The sequence below is a fragment of the Trichosurus vulpecula genome, chromosome 3, assembly GCF_011100635.1.
Source record: "Trichosurus vulpecula isolate mTriVul1 chromosome 3, mTriVul1.pri, whole genome shotgun sequence".
NCBI lineage: Eukaryota > Metazoa > Chordata > Mammalia > Diprotodontia > Phalangeridae > Trichosurus > Trichosurus vulpecula.
Window position 1 is genome coordinate 139870276 of NC_050575.1, and position 13233 is coordinate 139883508.

Genomic DNA, 13233 nt, shown 5'->3' on the forward strand with positions numbered 1-13233 from the left:
CAAAGCGCAGGATGTTGGGATATCCATATTTTAGCATAAGCTGCTTCAGAAGACCCCCTTCTAGAAGATACTCCTGCCCTGTGTCTGTCACATCTATAAAAACTAACAGATGAAAAACTTAACCAGGATTAGGAAATCCTTCATTCAAGTAAAAAAATTCAAAATTAAAAAAAAGAATTTAAAAATCTTCTATTATAACGTAAAATTCAATTTCTCACCAGCACCTTCTACAGATGAGGCTGACTAGTTTGACTAAACAATAATGATATGTCCTATACCCCTAGATTTCTTTAGTAGACACCTACTTCTTCATCCAAAAAAAAGGACCCAGAATAAAAGCATTTCCCTCAATACTGCCATTTGAGCTGAAAAAAGAAATCACTCATCAAATCTGCAATGGACATGTGTCCGCACATCCTTCCTGACCATTGATTCATTCGGCTGTGTATTTTTAAAAAATGAAAATGTAATATCACAATCTTTTCCAATATCAGTCAGTCCTGACCCTCGTTAGAGGCCGGCTAAGATTTCTCCTCCAGTGCAGTTACAACACCACTCCGATTGATTTTCTCTGCAGTGACAGCCCCAGTCTGACTGGCACCATGGTAGCTAGCGTACCAAGTCATCTCATTGCTATGCTGGGCCAATGACAGCCGCCAGTATCATATTATAAAGGTGTTTTCAACAATGAAGACGCAACCTCTCAATCTTCGGAGGCAACACTAAATCATGGAGATGGTATCATTTTTCGGTTAAGAGCATTATTTTTGGACAAAGACCATGTTAGAGTTTGAAGTGCCTCCTGCTTTTTTTAGAGTACTAACGACCTCCTCATATTTGGAAATCACTTTATTATCCCACCTGCGTTGTTTGGAAGCATTTGTTGCCAGGTAACAGTTTAGCAGCCATTTTCAAGGGCTGGGGAAAATTTTTTTAATATATATATATATATAGATATATTTTAAATGTTTTAACATCCTGTACACTACTGGGTTGGGGGGGGGAGGGAAGGGAGCTGTATACAACTCTTTATTTTTCTCGGAATGCAGTTAGCAAACTCTCTTACCAAATGCCTATCTAAAGACTGTAAAATAATATTGCAATATACAGATAGACTTGTTCAGCTGTTACTCCTGGGTCTTGCTGCCCACCTCCGTTAGCTCTGCTGAGCTCCCGGGTCTGACAGCTGCAGGTTCCTCTAAATTCCCAGAAGCCTCGGAGTCAACTCTGGAGCGCTTGAACCTGCGATCGGGATACTGGCTGTTGTCAAAAGGCATGCGATGGACACAAAGAACATGGGTCTTCAGATTTCCCTTCTGAGAGGCACTGTATGGACAATATCTGCACTGGAAAGGCCTGTGACCTGAAGATAGACAAAAATCTGGTTAGTAGAGTCAGGGGTCACAAGTTGTTTTTTTTTTTTTTTTCTGCCAAGCACATTTAAGTAATTTGTTATTTTTAAAAATCCTCTTTAGGAGCAAGCACTTCATGAAAGTTACAGCAAAAAAAAAAAAAAGAGAAACAAAACCCAATAGATATGAGTCACATAGACAATAATTTGAAAGGAGAACTTCCAAGGCAGAGATTTTAATCCATTTGCTTGGGGAGAAGAGAAAGCTAGATATCACCTGGCCTCTCTATAAAATGATCGTCAATCACTCGGTACGGCAGTCCAGCTCAGGCCAAACAGTTTAATAAGTGGGCCTCCTTTATATTTGCTCATTAACTTTTTATTGGAGAAAGATGTAGACACGACCATGCATAGACTCGGTACTAACCATGGGTTTCGGAGACTTTAGGCAGGGTGGGAGGAGAGGAAGAAGTGTCTCTAGCCTTTGAATGGAGTGGAAAATATCCCTTCAACTCAGTTTTAATTATTAAGGCATGTGTTTGTGTGTATGTCTATACATATCTACATATTTGGGGGCAGGGGGAGATGAGTGAGGACAGATGGAAAGGAGTCAGGGGTCAGACAACCTAGGACTGTGTTATCTCCTAGAAGTGCCGACTACACAGGTTGGATTTAGTTCTTGAGGTCTAATATTCGAAGACTTGCAATAAACCTTACATTTTGAATAGAAGACAAATGAGTGAAGAAAGAGCTCTGATCCCCATAGTCTCATTTCTTTGTTCAGACACACCGCAGACACACATGCACATTTTTGCCATATTGAAAAACTGGAATAGCATCTGGTTTGGGAAGTTATATTGGAGCAATCACATTTCTTCTATGCTGGAAAGTTGATGCACTGTCTCTGGAAGTTTATGGGCTTTTGTCTCTCCAACTAGCAGCATCAGAGGTCAAATGCCCTTAGCTGGGTTTAATTTGCTCAGGAATATTCAGGAAGAAAATTAAGTGAGCCCAGACACTGACATTGCCCCTCCACCCCACCCCTCTCCACCCTAACACACAAGCACATATCCATACCCTAAGAGCACTTTCCGTGTTCCCAGGCTGGACAATCCTGAGGGACAGCAAACCATGCCCCTTTGGCTTTCCACAAGAGCTATTCTCCAGCAAAGCGGTGGGTAAAGCATCTTTCTTTAGTGAAATGAAACCATGTTTTCCTAGCAACTTATATGATAACGTCAGAGCCGTTTTGTCTCTACCGAATTGCTTTTAATTTGCCACTCAGCAGCTCCTAATGCCTTCACTTTAATATCTCTGATCCCTGGCCCCCTAGCCCCCAGCCTCTCTGCAAACAACTGCTTAAGTGTCCAGGGGGGCCTCCTAGTGAAGCAATGCTCTTTAAAGGCAGCCTTTAATGTAAATAATCATCTCTGCTTTATTACTCCTTAAACTTGTGTATGGAAACCCTAATATACAAAAATTCAGAACACAGCAGCCTAGTTAAAGAGGGACCCTCATCAGATCCCTAATGGAACAAGGTGTTTTAACAAAGGACTCACCCCCTCCCCCTCGGAGATCTGCATAGCCTCGACTCAGAGCATTTTGGAAAACTTTCTATTTCTCCACACACACAGATTTCTTCCCAGAAATCTGCCGGCTTCACATTAAGTGCCTTAAAAGAAGAAAAAATAGTCTCCATGTTTTTTCAGGGCAGTTCCCATATTTCTGATTTCCAGGGGGATTTTTTTTGTTTTTATTTTGGTTTTTACTAGGTTCTGCACCCCATTGTTCATACTAGCACTACCTCCGTGTGCTGCTATTTATTGGAATGTTATCTGTTTCTCAGTTTCTAACGGAAGCTCCTTTTCTACCAGGGAGACTTTGGCAGCTCTGCCTAGTGGAGAGGGGGCTCTCTGAACATCAGGTCTGTTGAGACGCAGGGTCTCATGCTAGTTCTGAGCAGGCCACCTTCACCTGTCTGAGCCTCAGTCAGTTCATCTGTGGCACAGGAGTCATTTTTGCACTACTTACTTCTCAGAACTGTTTGTAAGGACAGTGTTCTGCAAGCCGAGAGGCCACATGGACCTGGAATCCAAATCCTGGCTCAGCCATTTAACTATCTGAGGGATTCCGGGCAAGTATTTTAACTTCGCCAGGTTGGGGTTTCCTGATCTGTAAAATGAAGACTAGCCTATTCAACAATAAGGTTGCATCGAAGCTCTAAATATAAGATCTGAAGATTATTAAAGGAACCTGTAAAGATGAGCAATCATTCTTCCAGCCTACCCCAATCTCCTTCTTCTGGGCAGTGTCCTAACACTTCTCCTCTGATAGACAAATAGTATACCGCCAAATGATCACAATCATCTAATGGCTCCAGGAGTGTGGGCTTCATCTCCTCAATCAGATGGGAAAATCCTCAAGAGAGCTTCAGTCTTCCTTTTTTTTATTTTTAGATCTCCCTAACAGTGTCAAGAACGAAGAATTATAGACTAGAACTGGGAGTCAGAGGTTACCTGATCCAACCCTTCATGTTATAGATACAGAAACTGAGGTACAGAAAGGATAAGTAACTAGGTCAGGCTGTGATTCCAACTCAGGTTCTGGTGCTTTCTACTCATTTCTCTTTCCCAGCCACCTAGTAGGCATTAAGAAAGGCTTACTAGAATGATTTAATTTCCCAGTTGCAAAAGTAGATTGAGAAATCTGGGATGGAAAAATTTGAAATTTTGATTCTTTAATTTTGGTTTTCAAAATACAAGCAAAAAACGCCCAAATTCTCTTTGGTGACTATGACACCACAAAAACATCTGTTAACATAAAGTGCTTAGTAGAGAAGGGATAGGTAAAATAACACAATTCTCAGCTGCTGAGAGATCGAGGGGGTGGCTTGCCCTCCCGCACCTACTAAGCAGCTCAGTATTTAATAACAATCACAATAACGGCAGTCACAACAACACATTTACATAATAATTTTTCAAGTTTACAAAATTATTTTCTAACAGCATCCTGTGAAATAGGTATGGCAAATGTCATCGTCCCCAGTACTGTAACTAAGGCAAAGCAAATGGGGCTTTTTCCGGTACACCCGAATTTAGAGGGTTGCTGACAATAGTCTCCTCGAGGAGGGAAGAAATAAATGAAATTAGTGCCTAGTTAAGAAAAAAATCATAATTTCTCTAAACAGGAAGCTTCCAGTGTACCTCCTGAACCCTTGCCTTCAGAAGTTGATTTGAGGACACACTTTGTTCTATTTGACCAGTAGTAGCTACGGCTCTGTCATCATTTAACATGCAGAAAGGACTCATCTCACCAGAACAGGCCAGGGAATATTCTGGGCTCTGTGTGAAGTGTTTTAGTTCAATCCCTCACTGCACAGAAAATAAAAATGAGACTCTTTCAGGCTGCTTGACTTGGCCGTGGTCAGGTAAGCCAGTAAGAATCATGCAGTCAGAGTCAGGAGGACTCCGTTCGCATCCTACTTCTGCAACCAGGGCTTTTCTCACTATACCACGATGGTCTATATCCATTTCATACCACTCCAATAAGCTAAATCTAGTGACATAATTCATGGGAAAGAAGTTTTGGAACTCCTGGTTATAATGAATTTTTAGAGTTGTTCAACAATTTAATTTCTTTCTGCTTGTCATTAGCATATATAATTGGGATTTGTTTCTTATGTACAATTATGCTATGAAATTGGTATATTGTATTTAATACAAATATAATACAAAAAATACACAACCACAAAAACAAAGGCTTATTACTCACATAGATTCATATATTGCCAGAAATCAAAAAGACTACTGTAAAATCTTCCTATTTGACAGGTTAGAAAACTGAGGTCCATAAAAAAGTGACCCTGATTATGTGGAAATCCATGTGTAAGTGTCTAGAACTATCTGCAAGGTGTAAAAATAAATTTATGTAACTATTTGGCACATATAGTAATATATTTACAATATATTTTGTTGCTGCTGAGTCAATAATATCTTGTGTTTTTATAGAATTTATTATAAAATGATAGATAATGTTCTACTTTTATGTCTAGTGTCCCAGCGACATAATGATCCTTCATATAATCTAAAATGTTAGAGATAGAAGGGACCTTAGAGATTTGCACCTCCATTCTGATTATTTTAGAGATGAAGAAACTCACACCAAGATTGGGAAAATGACTTAGCTAGGGTCACACAGGTAATGTACAACAGAGCCAGGACTGAAATCCAAAATTTTAAATTCCAAGTCCAATGTTCAACTTCTATAACAGAGATTAGCAAACAATAATCTGTGGGTCAAAATCATCCCACGGTGCCTCCTGTTTTTGAACAGCTAAGATGGTTTTTGTATTTTTAAAGGCATTGACTAAATTTAATTAATTTTTTAAAAAATATTTATCTGATTTTTATTCTCATAATTGCATCACCAAGGAGATAAGAAGGTATTGTCTGCAATATCCAGATGAGGAAACTGAGGCCTAAATCAGTGCAGTGACTCGTATTACATCTCATTTTCTATGATTTCATGAACCTAAGAAGTTTCTGCTGAGAAACTCTTAACCATGCAGATCAGAGCTTTCTCCACAGCTTATAGTCTTACAGAGGTAACTCTGTTCCTGCCCAGCCTATGTCAGAAGGTTGAGGTGAGGGTAAAATGAGATAATACCAACAATAACCACCATAACAATCATAATACATATTTATTTGATGCTTTAAGTTTTGGAAAGTGTTTTACAAGCACAAACTCATCTGGCTTCAAAAACAACTAAGTTGCAATTATTATCCCCATTATACATACGAGAAAGCTAAGGCTCAGAGGGATTAAGTAACTTGCTCGGAGTCACAAAGCTAGCTAATGGCAGAGTCAGGACTAGAATCCATGTACTAACTAATTGCTTCCACCTTCTCTCCTCTTACTCATATCTCTACCCTTTGCTGTCTGGCTTCCAATTTCATCACTCAACTGAAACTTCTCTCTCCCAAGTTACTAATGATCTCTTTTCATGGCCAAATATGATGGTCTTTTGTTCCCCAAGTCCTAACCTTTTGGAACTATCTGCTGTATTTGATGTCATTAATTATTCTCATCACCTGGGTAATCTCTCCTTTCTGGCCTTTATGTGACACTACTTTTTCCTAGTTTTTCTGCCTATCTAACTCCTCTTTCTCAGTCTTTTTTGCTGTTTCATCTTCCAAATCACATCCCTTAACTATAAGTGTTCCCAAAAGACTCTGTCTTGCCTCCTTACTCTTACCTCTCTATTCTCTTTGTGACTTCATTACATCCCATTGATTTTATTATCTCTATGCCAATGACTCCTGGACCTAGTTTCTCTGCAACTTCAATTCCAAATTACTCATTGCTTTTTTGACATTTCAAATCAGATGTTGTGGAGACACCTCAAACTTAAAACATTCAAAGCAGAACTCAGTATTTTCTCCTCCAAAACCCATCACTTTCTTCATCTTTCTTTCCAGGTTTGTTATCTTTGACTCTTCTTTCTCCTTCATTCCACTGACCAAATCAGTTGCCACACATCTTTATCCACACAGTTACCACTTTAGTTCAGTCCTTCATCATCTCTCACCTAGATCACTGTAACTGTCTCTTGATTGATCTCCTACTTCAAGACTCTCACTCCTTCAGCTCATCATAGGATTTTCCTTAAGCATAGACCTGGTAGTTTGATTGGTATAGCATGGAAGAAGCAAATTAATTTAGGCAGTATTATAATTTTTAAAATATTGGCTCGACCTACCCATGAGCAATTAATATTTTCTAATTATTTAGGTCTGTTTTTATTTCTATAAATAGTTGTAGTTCGATTTATATAGTTCTTATGTGCATTTTGGCAGGTAGATTCCCAAGTATTTTATACATTCTGTCATAATTTTAAATGTAATTTCTCTTTCTTTCTCTTCTGGCTGGGTTTTACCAGAATTATATAGAAATGCTGATGATTTCTATGATTTATTTTATACTCTATAACTTTACTGAAGTTATCATTGTTTCAATTAATTTTAGTTGACTGTTTTGGTTTCTTTCAGTACATCATCATCTCATCCAGAAAAAGTGATGATTTTGCTTCTTCTTTACCTCTGGTTATTCCTTAAATTTCTTTTTCTTGCCTTATTGCTATAGCCAGCATTTCTAGTACTATGTCATGAGACATATTCCTGTATATAGTCATTGAGGGAATTTGTTTTGTTTGACTATGCATATTTGTTACAATAAATTTGTTTTTCTATTCTTTGAGAGGGTTGGTGGTGGGAAGGAAAGAAAATAGATTTCTCTTCATTTAAAAAAAATAGAAAGATAGGGGTACAACAGATGTGAAATGTTGTGTGTATTTTCAGATGAAGTCACTATATTATTCATTTTGATTATCTGTTTCATTTGGTTATAAGAGACCTCTGACATAGCAGAAGTCAACTGTAAATGTTTGTAAAATAGAAATAAAACACATCAATTATTTTTAAAGCACAAATATGATCATGTCACTCCCCTACTTAATCAACTCTGGTGGCTCCCTATTGCCCTCAGGATCAAATATAACCTCCTCTGCTTGGCTTTTAAATCCCTTTGCGACCTGGCCCCAATCTCTCTTTCCAGCTTCATTGGAAATCACTTCTTTAGTACTCTGTGATCCCGAACAATTGGCTTTCTCTGTTTCCTTGAATATAGCACACAGACACAGACACAAACACAGACACAGATACAGACACAGACACAGACACACAGACACACAGACACACAGACACACACACACACACACACACACACACACACATACACATTCTACCTCAAACAATACTTCTCTTCCGTTAAAAAGCATCTCATGGCATGACTTTCTGCACAAAGTCTCTCCTGATGTCCCCAAATGCCAGTGCCCTGCCTCTCTATCTTGCAATTAACTGGAATGCATTTATTCTCTTTGTATTTTTATATACTTATATATGTATATTGTCTTCCCCATTTGAATATAAATTCCTTAAGAGCAGGGTTCATTTCATTGTTTATACTTTTATCTCTAGCACTTGGCACAATGACTAGTACACAGTAAGTGTTTAATAAATACTTCTTGATGGATTGATTAACTCATAACCTAATGCCTTTTAAACCACCATATGGTTAGTATTTCCTGAGAAACCATTAAAATATACTCCAGGAAGGGTATGCTATGCCCCCATATCCTGCACTGAATTTCCTACCAAAATGTAGAAGACAGGGAGCTAGAAGGTTTTCTCTTGATGGTGAAAGTAAACATTTGCAATGTAATGATGGCATCTTGAACTCAGAGGCAACACCTGAAACCAAAGAGAATCTGCTAAAATCTTTGTCGGTATCTTCCTGGTATCACAGGCTTCGGAGAAACAAAGTCTCCAAATGTAGATTTCTCAGCAACATCCTCAGGAGAAAACACTGTATACTAGTGCAGGCCATCACCTCTTTGGTCCTTTTCCATCAGACCTTCCCAATGTTATGGACTAAAAGGCTTGCTAGAGAGCACACACCTCATATGGCAAGGTACAGTTCCCTTGACCAGGGATTGAAGTAATTAATGGTTCTTTATGATCTAGAAGTGATAAAGTTACTAATGCAAATTCATTTCTAAAATGTTTTATTAAAAAGAAGAAAAACCATGGAAGAAAGTTTGACTAAAAGGACATTTTTTACTGATTGAAGTAAAACAAATTAATTCAACCCCATTCTTTTCCGATGATGGAGCATTTCAAATCAACAGCCTCTTAAAGTTCAACCACTTTGGAAAGTTTAAAATTCCAGTTTGGGGCAGAGAATACACCGAAGACAAACTTCCTTGACATTATAATTCTGCCTGTTAGGTCCTCCTCTTCTATTCTATAGGCTCTAGAATTGAAAAGGACCACAGACTATCTAACGAGACAGGTAAAAAGTGCCTTAGACATCATCTGGTCCAACCCTCTCTTTTGTTACAAGTGAGAAAACTGAGGCCCAGAGAATTTAGGTGGCTTCTCCAAGGTCACAAAAGTGGTAAGTAGCAAACATAACCAGAATTCGAACCTAGGTCCCTGACTCAAAATCTAGTGCTCCTTTGACACAACCACACTGCCTTTTATAGTCAGTCAACAAGCATTTATTAAGTGCTTACTATTGTACCAGGCACTGTGCCTTGATTTCCCTTTTCTGCTAAACTTTTAGCTTGATGCAATAATATCAATAGACTGTAAGCTCCTTGAGAAAAGGTGCTGTCTTGCTTTTATGCCTTTGTATCCCTAGCATGTAGAATAGTGCCTGGCACATGGTAGCCACTCACCAAAGACTACTTTAATGAATGAATTCTGATTAGATATTAACTGTATAAGTTTAAAGTATCACCCCTTCCACAGTTATTTCTTTTTTTCTTTCTTTTTGGCAGGGGCACAGATTAGGCATTGGACTTATAATTTCATTGGTGTGAGGAATTCTCTGTGGGGAAACTTCTACCAGTGTAGATCTGCAAATAGAACTGTCTAGGGGGATGGGGTGTCTACTGAAAGGCTGAGTATCTTGCCCAGGGTCACAGCCAATAAGCACCAGGACCAGGACTTGAACCCAGGTCTTCTAGATAACCAAGACACTTCTACGGCATATCTATTGTAGCCACCTTGCATCTTCTAAATTTTAATACTTGCATTTTTACCGGGGGGTAGGGTACCTAGACAACTGAAAAGCCTTCAAGACTGAATAGAATGGATCCATGACCACGGAGTTAGGGACACTGTGATGAGTTTGGGAGTATATGGGGAATATGTGTGCCTTACCTCCCCATTGTACCCTGCAAAGAGTTGGCTACCTCCTTTGTTTAGCAATAAGGCCCATTCTGGTGACAACCTCCAAAGCAGCCTGCATCCTTTCCCTTTTTCTATCACTTAGCATTTAAGGCCATCAAAATTTCCTATCCCTGCCATGTGAAAAGTAAGTACACAATAAGTTAATTTGTATTGTCACTGTGCAGTAGAAGGGTGGTAAAGAGCACATTCATTTTTAATCCACTATGAATAATATATAAATATGTATACAGAGCAGAGGGTCAAGAAGAGTAAGGAGAAAGCTAGTGGTACATTGTTTACCGCAGAAGTAGCAAAACCAGGTATTTTTCTTACTTGCTAAGATTGGAATATCTGCAATTTGCTTGCACCTAAGGGGTGGAAGCAAAATGCCTAGTCCTCTAGGGGAACCCATCCATTAATTACAGCTCAAAATCTGGCAAGGGCATCTGACTCCAGAGAGAATGGGGAACCTTCCTGATGGTTCAGAAGCCCTGCAATGCAGGACAACAAAGTTCAAGGTGGTTCAGGTCGAGTTAGGAATCTGAGAGCCTCAGGAGAGGGCAAAAAGATGATAAGAATGGGGGTGATGGCAAGTCTGCATCGCTGCCCTCTGGATCCTAGAAAGACTCCCCAGCCTTCTTGGTGTGGGTATAGCTGTTAAAGAATGCAGAGAGGGGCCATGGAGCCAGCTGGGTCAAAATCCAGGCCACCTGAAGGAGAATCTGGAGCATGACAAACCTATGTTTATTCAATCTTTAATCCTACATCCTCATCTTAGAAAGATTAGCAACTATCCTCAAAATTAATGGTGCTAAATCCAAATATGAGAGTGGAGTCATAGGATTCAGAGCTGGAAGATATCTCCTCTTTTGCCTACGGGGAAACAGGGGCTAAAGCCAGCACTCGGACCTGGCTCTGCTAGTCCCAAGTCCAGCACTCTTATGCTTACATCCAATCAAATCGACTTTTTGACTCCTTTTTCTGTCCTGTCCCCTCACTCTGATTTTTATTACATTTATTCCCCAAATTGAATATTTAGTAACCTACACACCATTTCCCTCCATTATATTCGCTTATTACTATTTCTTTGCCATCTTCAGTTGATCACTTTGAAGAAAATGCTGGGCTTCCATTCAGTTACCTTGCAACATCATACTGTGTCTTGGATTATACAAAGACATAAAACTTGGCAATTTACCACATTGGGATTGTCCCGTTCAGCTGATGCAACATACTAGAACAAACACACACATCTCAAAATTCTACCACATCTGTCCTACAGTTGGGTCCAGGAAGTGTGTATATGTATGTGCATGTATATACACGGACATATGTATAGTACATATTAATAGAAAAGATCACCAATGAGAAGCCTGGACATATATGGGATTGGGGATAGGGATAGGCTATATCTATCTGGCTGGCAGAATCTTAGGCAAAGGTGCATTACAAATTTCTCTGAAGGTGACTCCATGGTAGAGTAGACAGAACACTGGGCCAGAAGTCTAATCCTGGCTCCACGAGAAATTAGTTGTGTGGGCAATTCAGCCTCTCTGGGCCTTCATTTCTTCTTGGAAAAAATAAGCGACTGTAAGAGATGATCTCTAAGGTATTTAAGACAGTTAGGCGGCATAGTGGATAGAATGATGGCCTTAAAATCAGGAAGATTTGAGTTCAAATACTGCCTCAGACACTTATTAGTTGAACGACTTGGAACAAGTCACTTAAGCTCTGCCAGCCTTGGTCTCCCTATGTGTAAAACTGAGATAATGATAGGACCTACCCCCAGGGTTATTGTAAGGATCAAATGGGATAACGTATACAAAGTACTTTGCAAACCTTAAAGCTGCATTTAATGTTAGCTGTTATCATCTAAGTTTCCTTCCAGTTGAATTCTACCAATTCACTCAGTTCATTTCACTAATCCCATATATGCTGAATTTTTGTTATATGTTCAAAGCCACCAATGACATTGTAATTGCTAAATTCAAGGACATTTAAAATCAAACCTCAAGCATTCAGGGTACCTACTATGTTCGAGGAACTCTCAGGATATGGTGATGACAACAAAATGTTTACCCTAAAGTGCTCCATTAATTATCTTTTTAAAATTTGTTCTCCTCCATTGGTTTTCATGACATTGTCCTATCCTTGTTGTTCTACTAATCCTTTAAGGTCTACTTGGCTGGTTCTTCTCCCTCCCCATGCTCCACCACATGTGGGCATCCCCCATGATTCTGATCTTGGCCATCTTTTTTTCCCTTTTTATTCTATGCCTTGGCAATCTCAGTGACTCCCATGGCTTCAATTATCACTTCTGTGAAGATAATTCCCAAATCTATTTATCTGTCCCCAACTAGACCTCCAGTTTCCTGTTTCCAATGGTCTATAGGATATCTCTACCTAGTTATCTTGCCAATACCTCAGACTCTACAAATATAAAACTTAGTATAATGTAAGATCATATCTACCCCCCAGAAACTCATCCCTGCTCCTTACTTCTGCATTCATTAATGTCCCATAATTCTCCTGGATTGAAAATTCTAAGTTATTCTCTTTTTTCCATGCCCTCAACCCCCAAATTCAATCAGTTGCCAAGTCCCATCAATTTTACCTCTACATTACATTAGAAACTCACTTTTTTTCTAAATCCACAGGTGGCTATTACTCTCACCTGGATGATCACAATAGGATGTGGTCATCTGACTGTTGTCCCAAAAGGAAAGAACCTAGCTTACTAGCTGCTCCCTGAATGTGACACTCCATCTCCCATCATTGCCCTTGAAAAAGCTACCCCCCACTATTAACCTGCACTCCTTCCTCACTGCTGCTACTTAACATCATCGTCCTCTTTCCAGGCTCAGCGCAGGTGAGCAAATCCAATGGGAAGTCTCTCTCAGATACCTGCTGGTGAGCATGCCTTCCATCCTCCAATTACCTTATATTTACTTATCTATGTGTATCTGTTAAATCCAGGATTCATAGAGTGCTCACCCTGCTGTCAAGAGCACTTGGGTCCAAATCCTGCCTTTGACTTTTAAGTTATGTAACGCCAGGCAAATCTTTTCAACTCTGCGTGCCTCAAGAATT

The 13233-nt window shown here is 39.4% G+C and overlaps 1 protein-coding gene across 1 annotated transcript in view; it reads right to left on the reverse strand.

The window, feature by feature from the left end:
* Positions 1-1127: 1127 nt before the first annotated feature.
* ZNF536 (zinc finger protein 536) overlaps positions 1128-13233 on the reverse strand; it is a 305150-nt gene continuing 293044 nt past the window's right edge. Inside the window, exon 4 of the mRNA XM_036748438.1 lies at positions 1128-1363. Within this exon, the coding sequence (XP_036604333.1) occupies positions 1128-1363 (236 nt within the window). The remainder of the gene's footprint in view (positions 1364-13233) is intronic.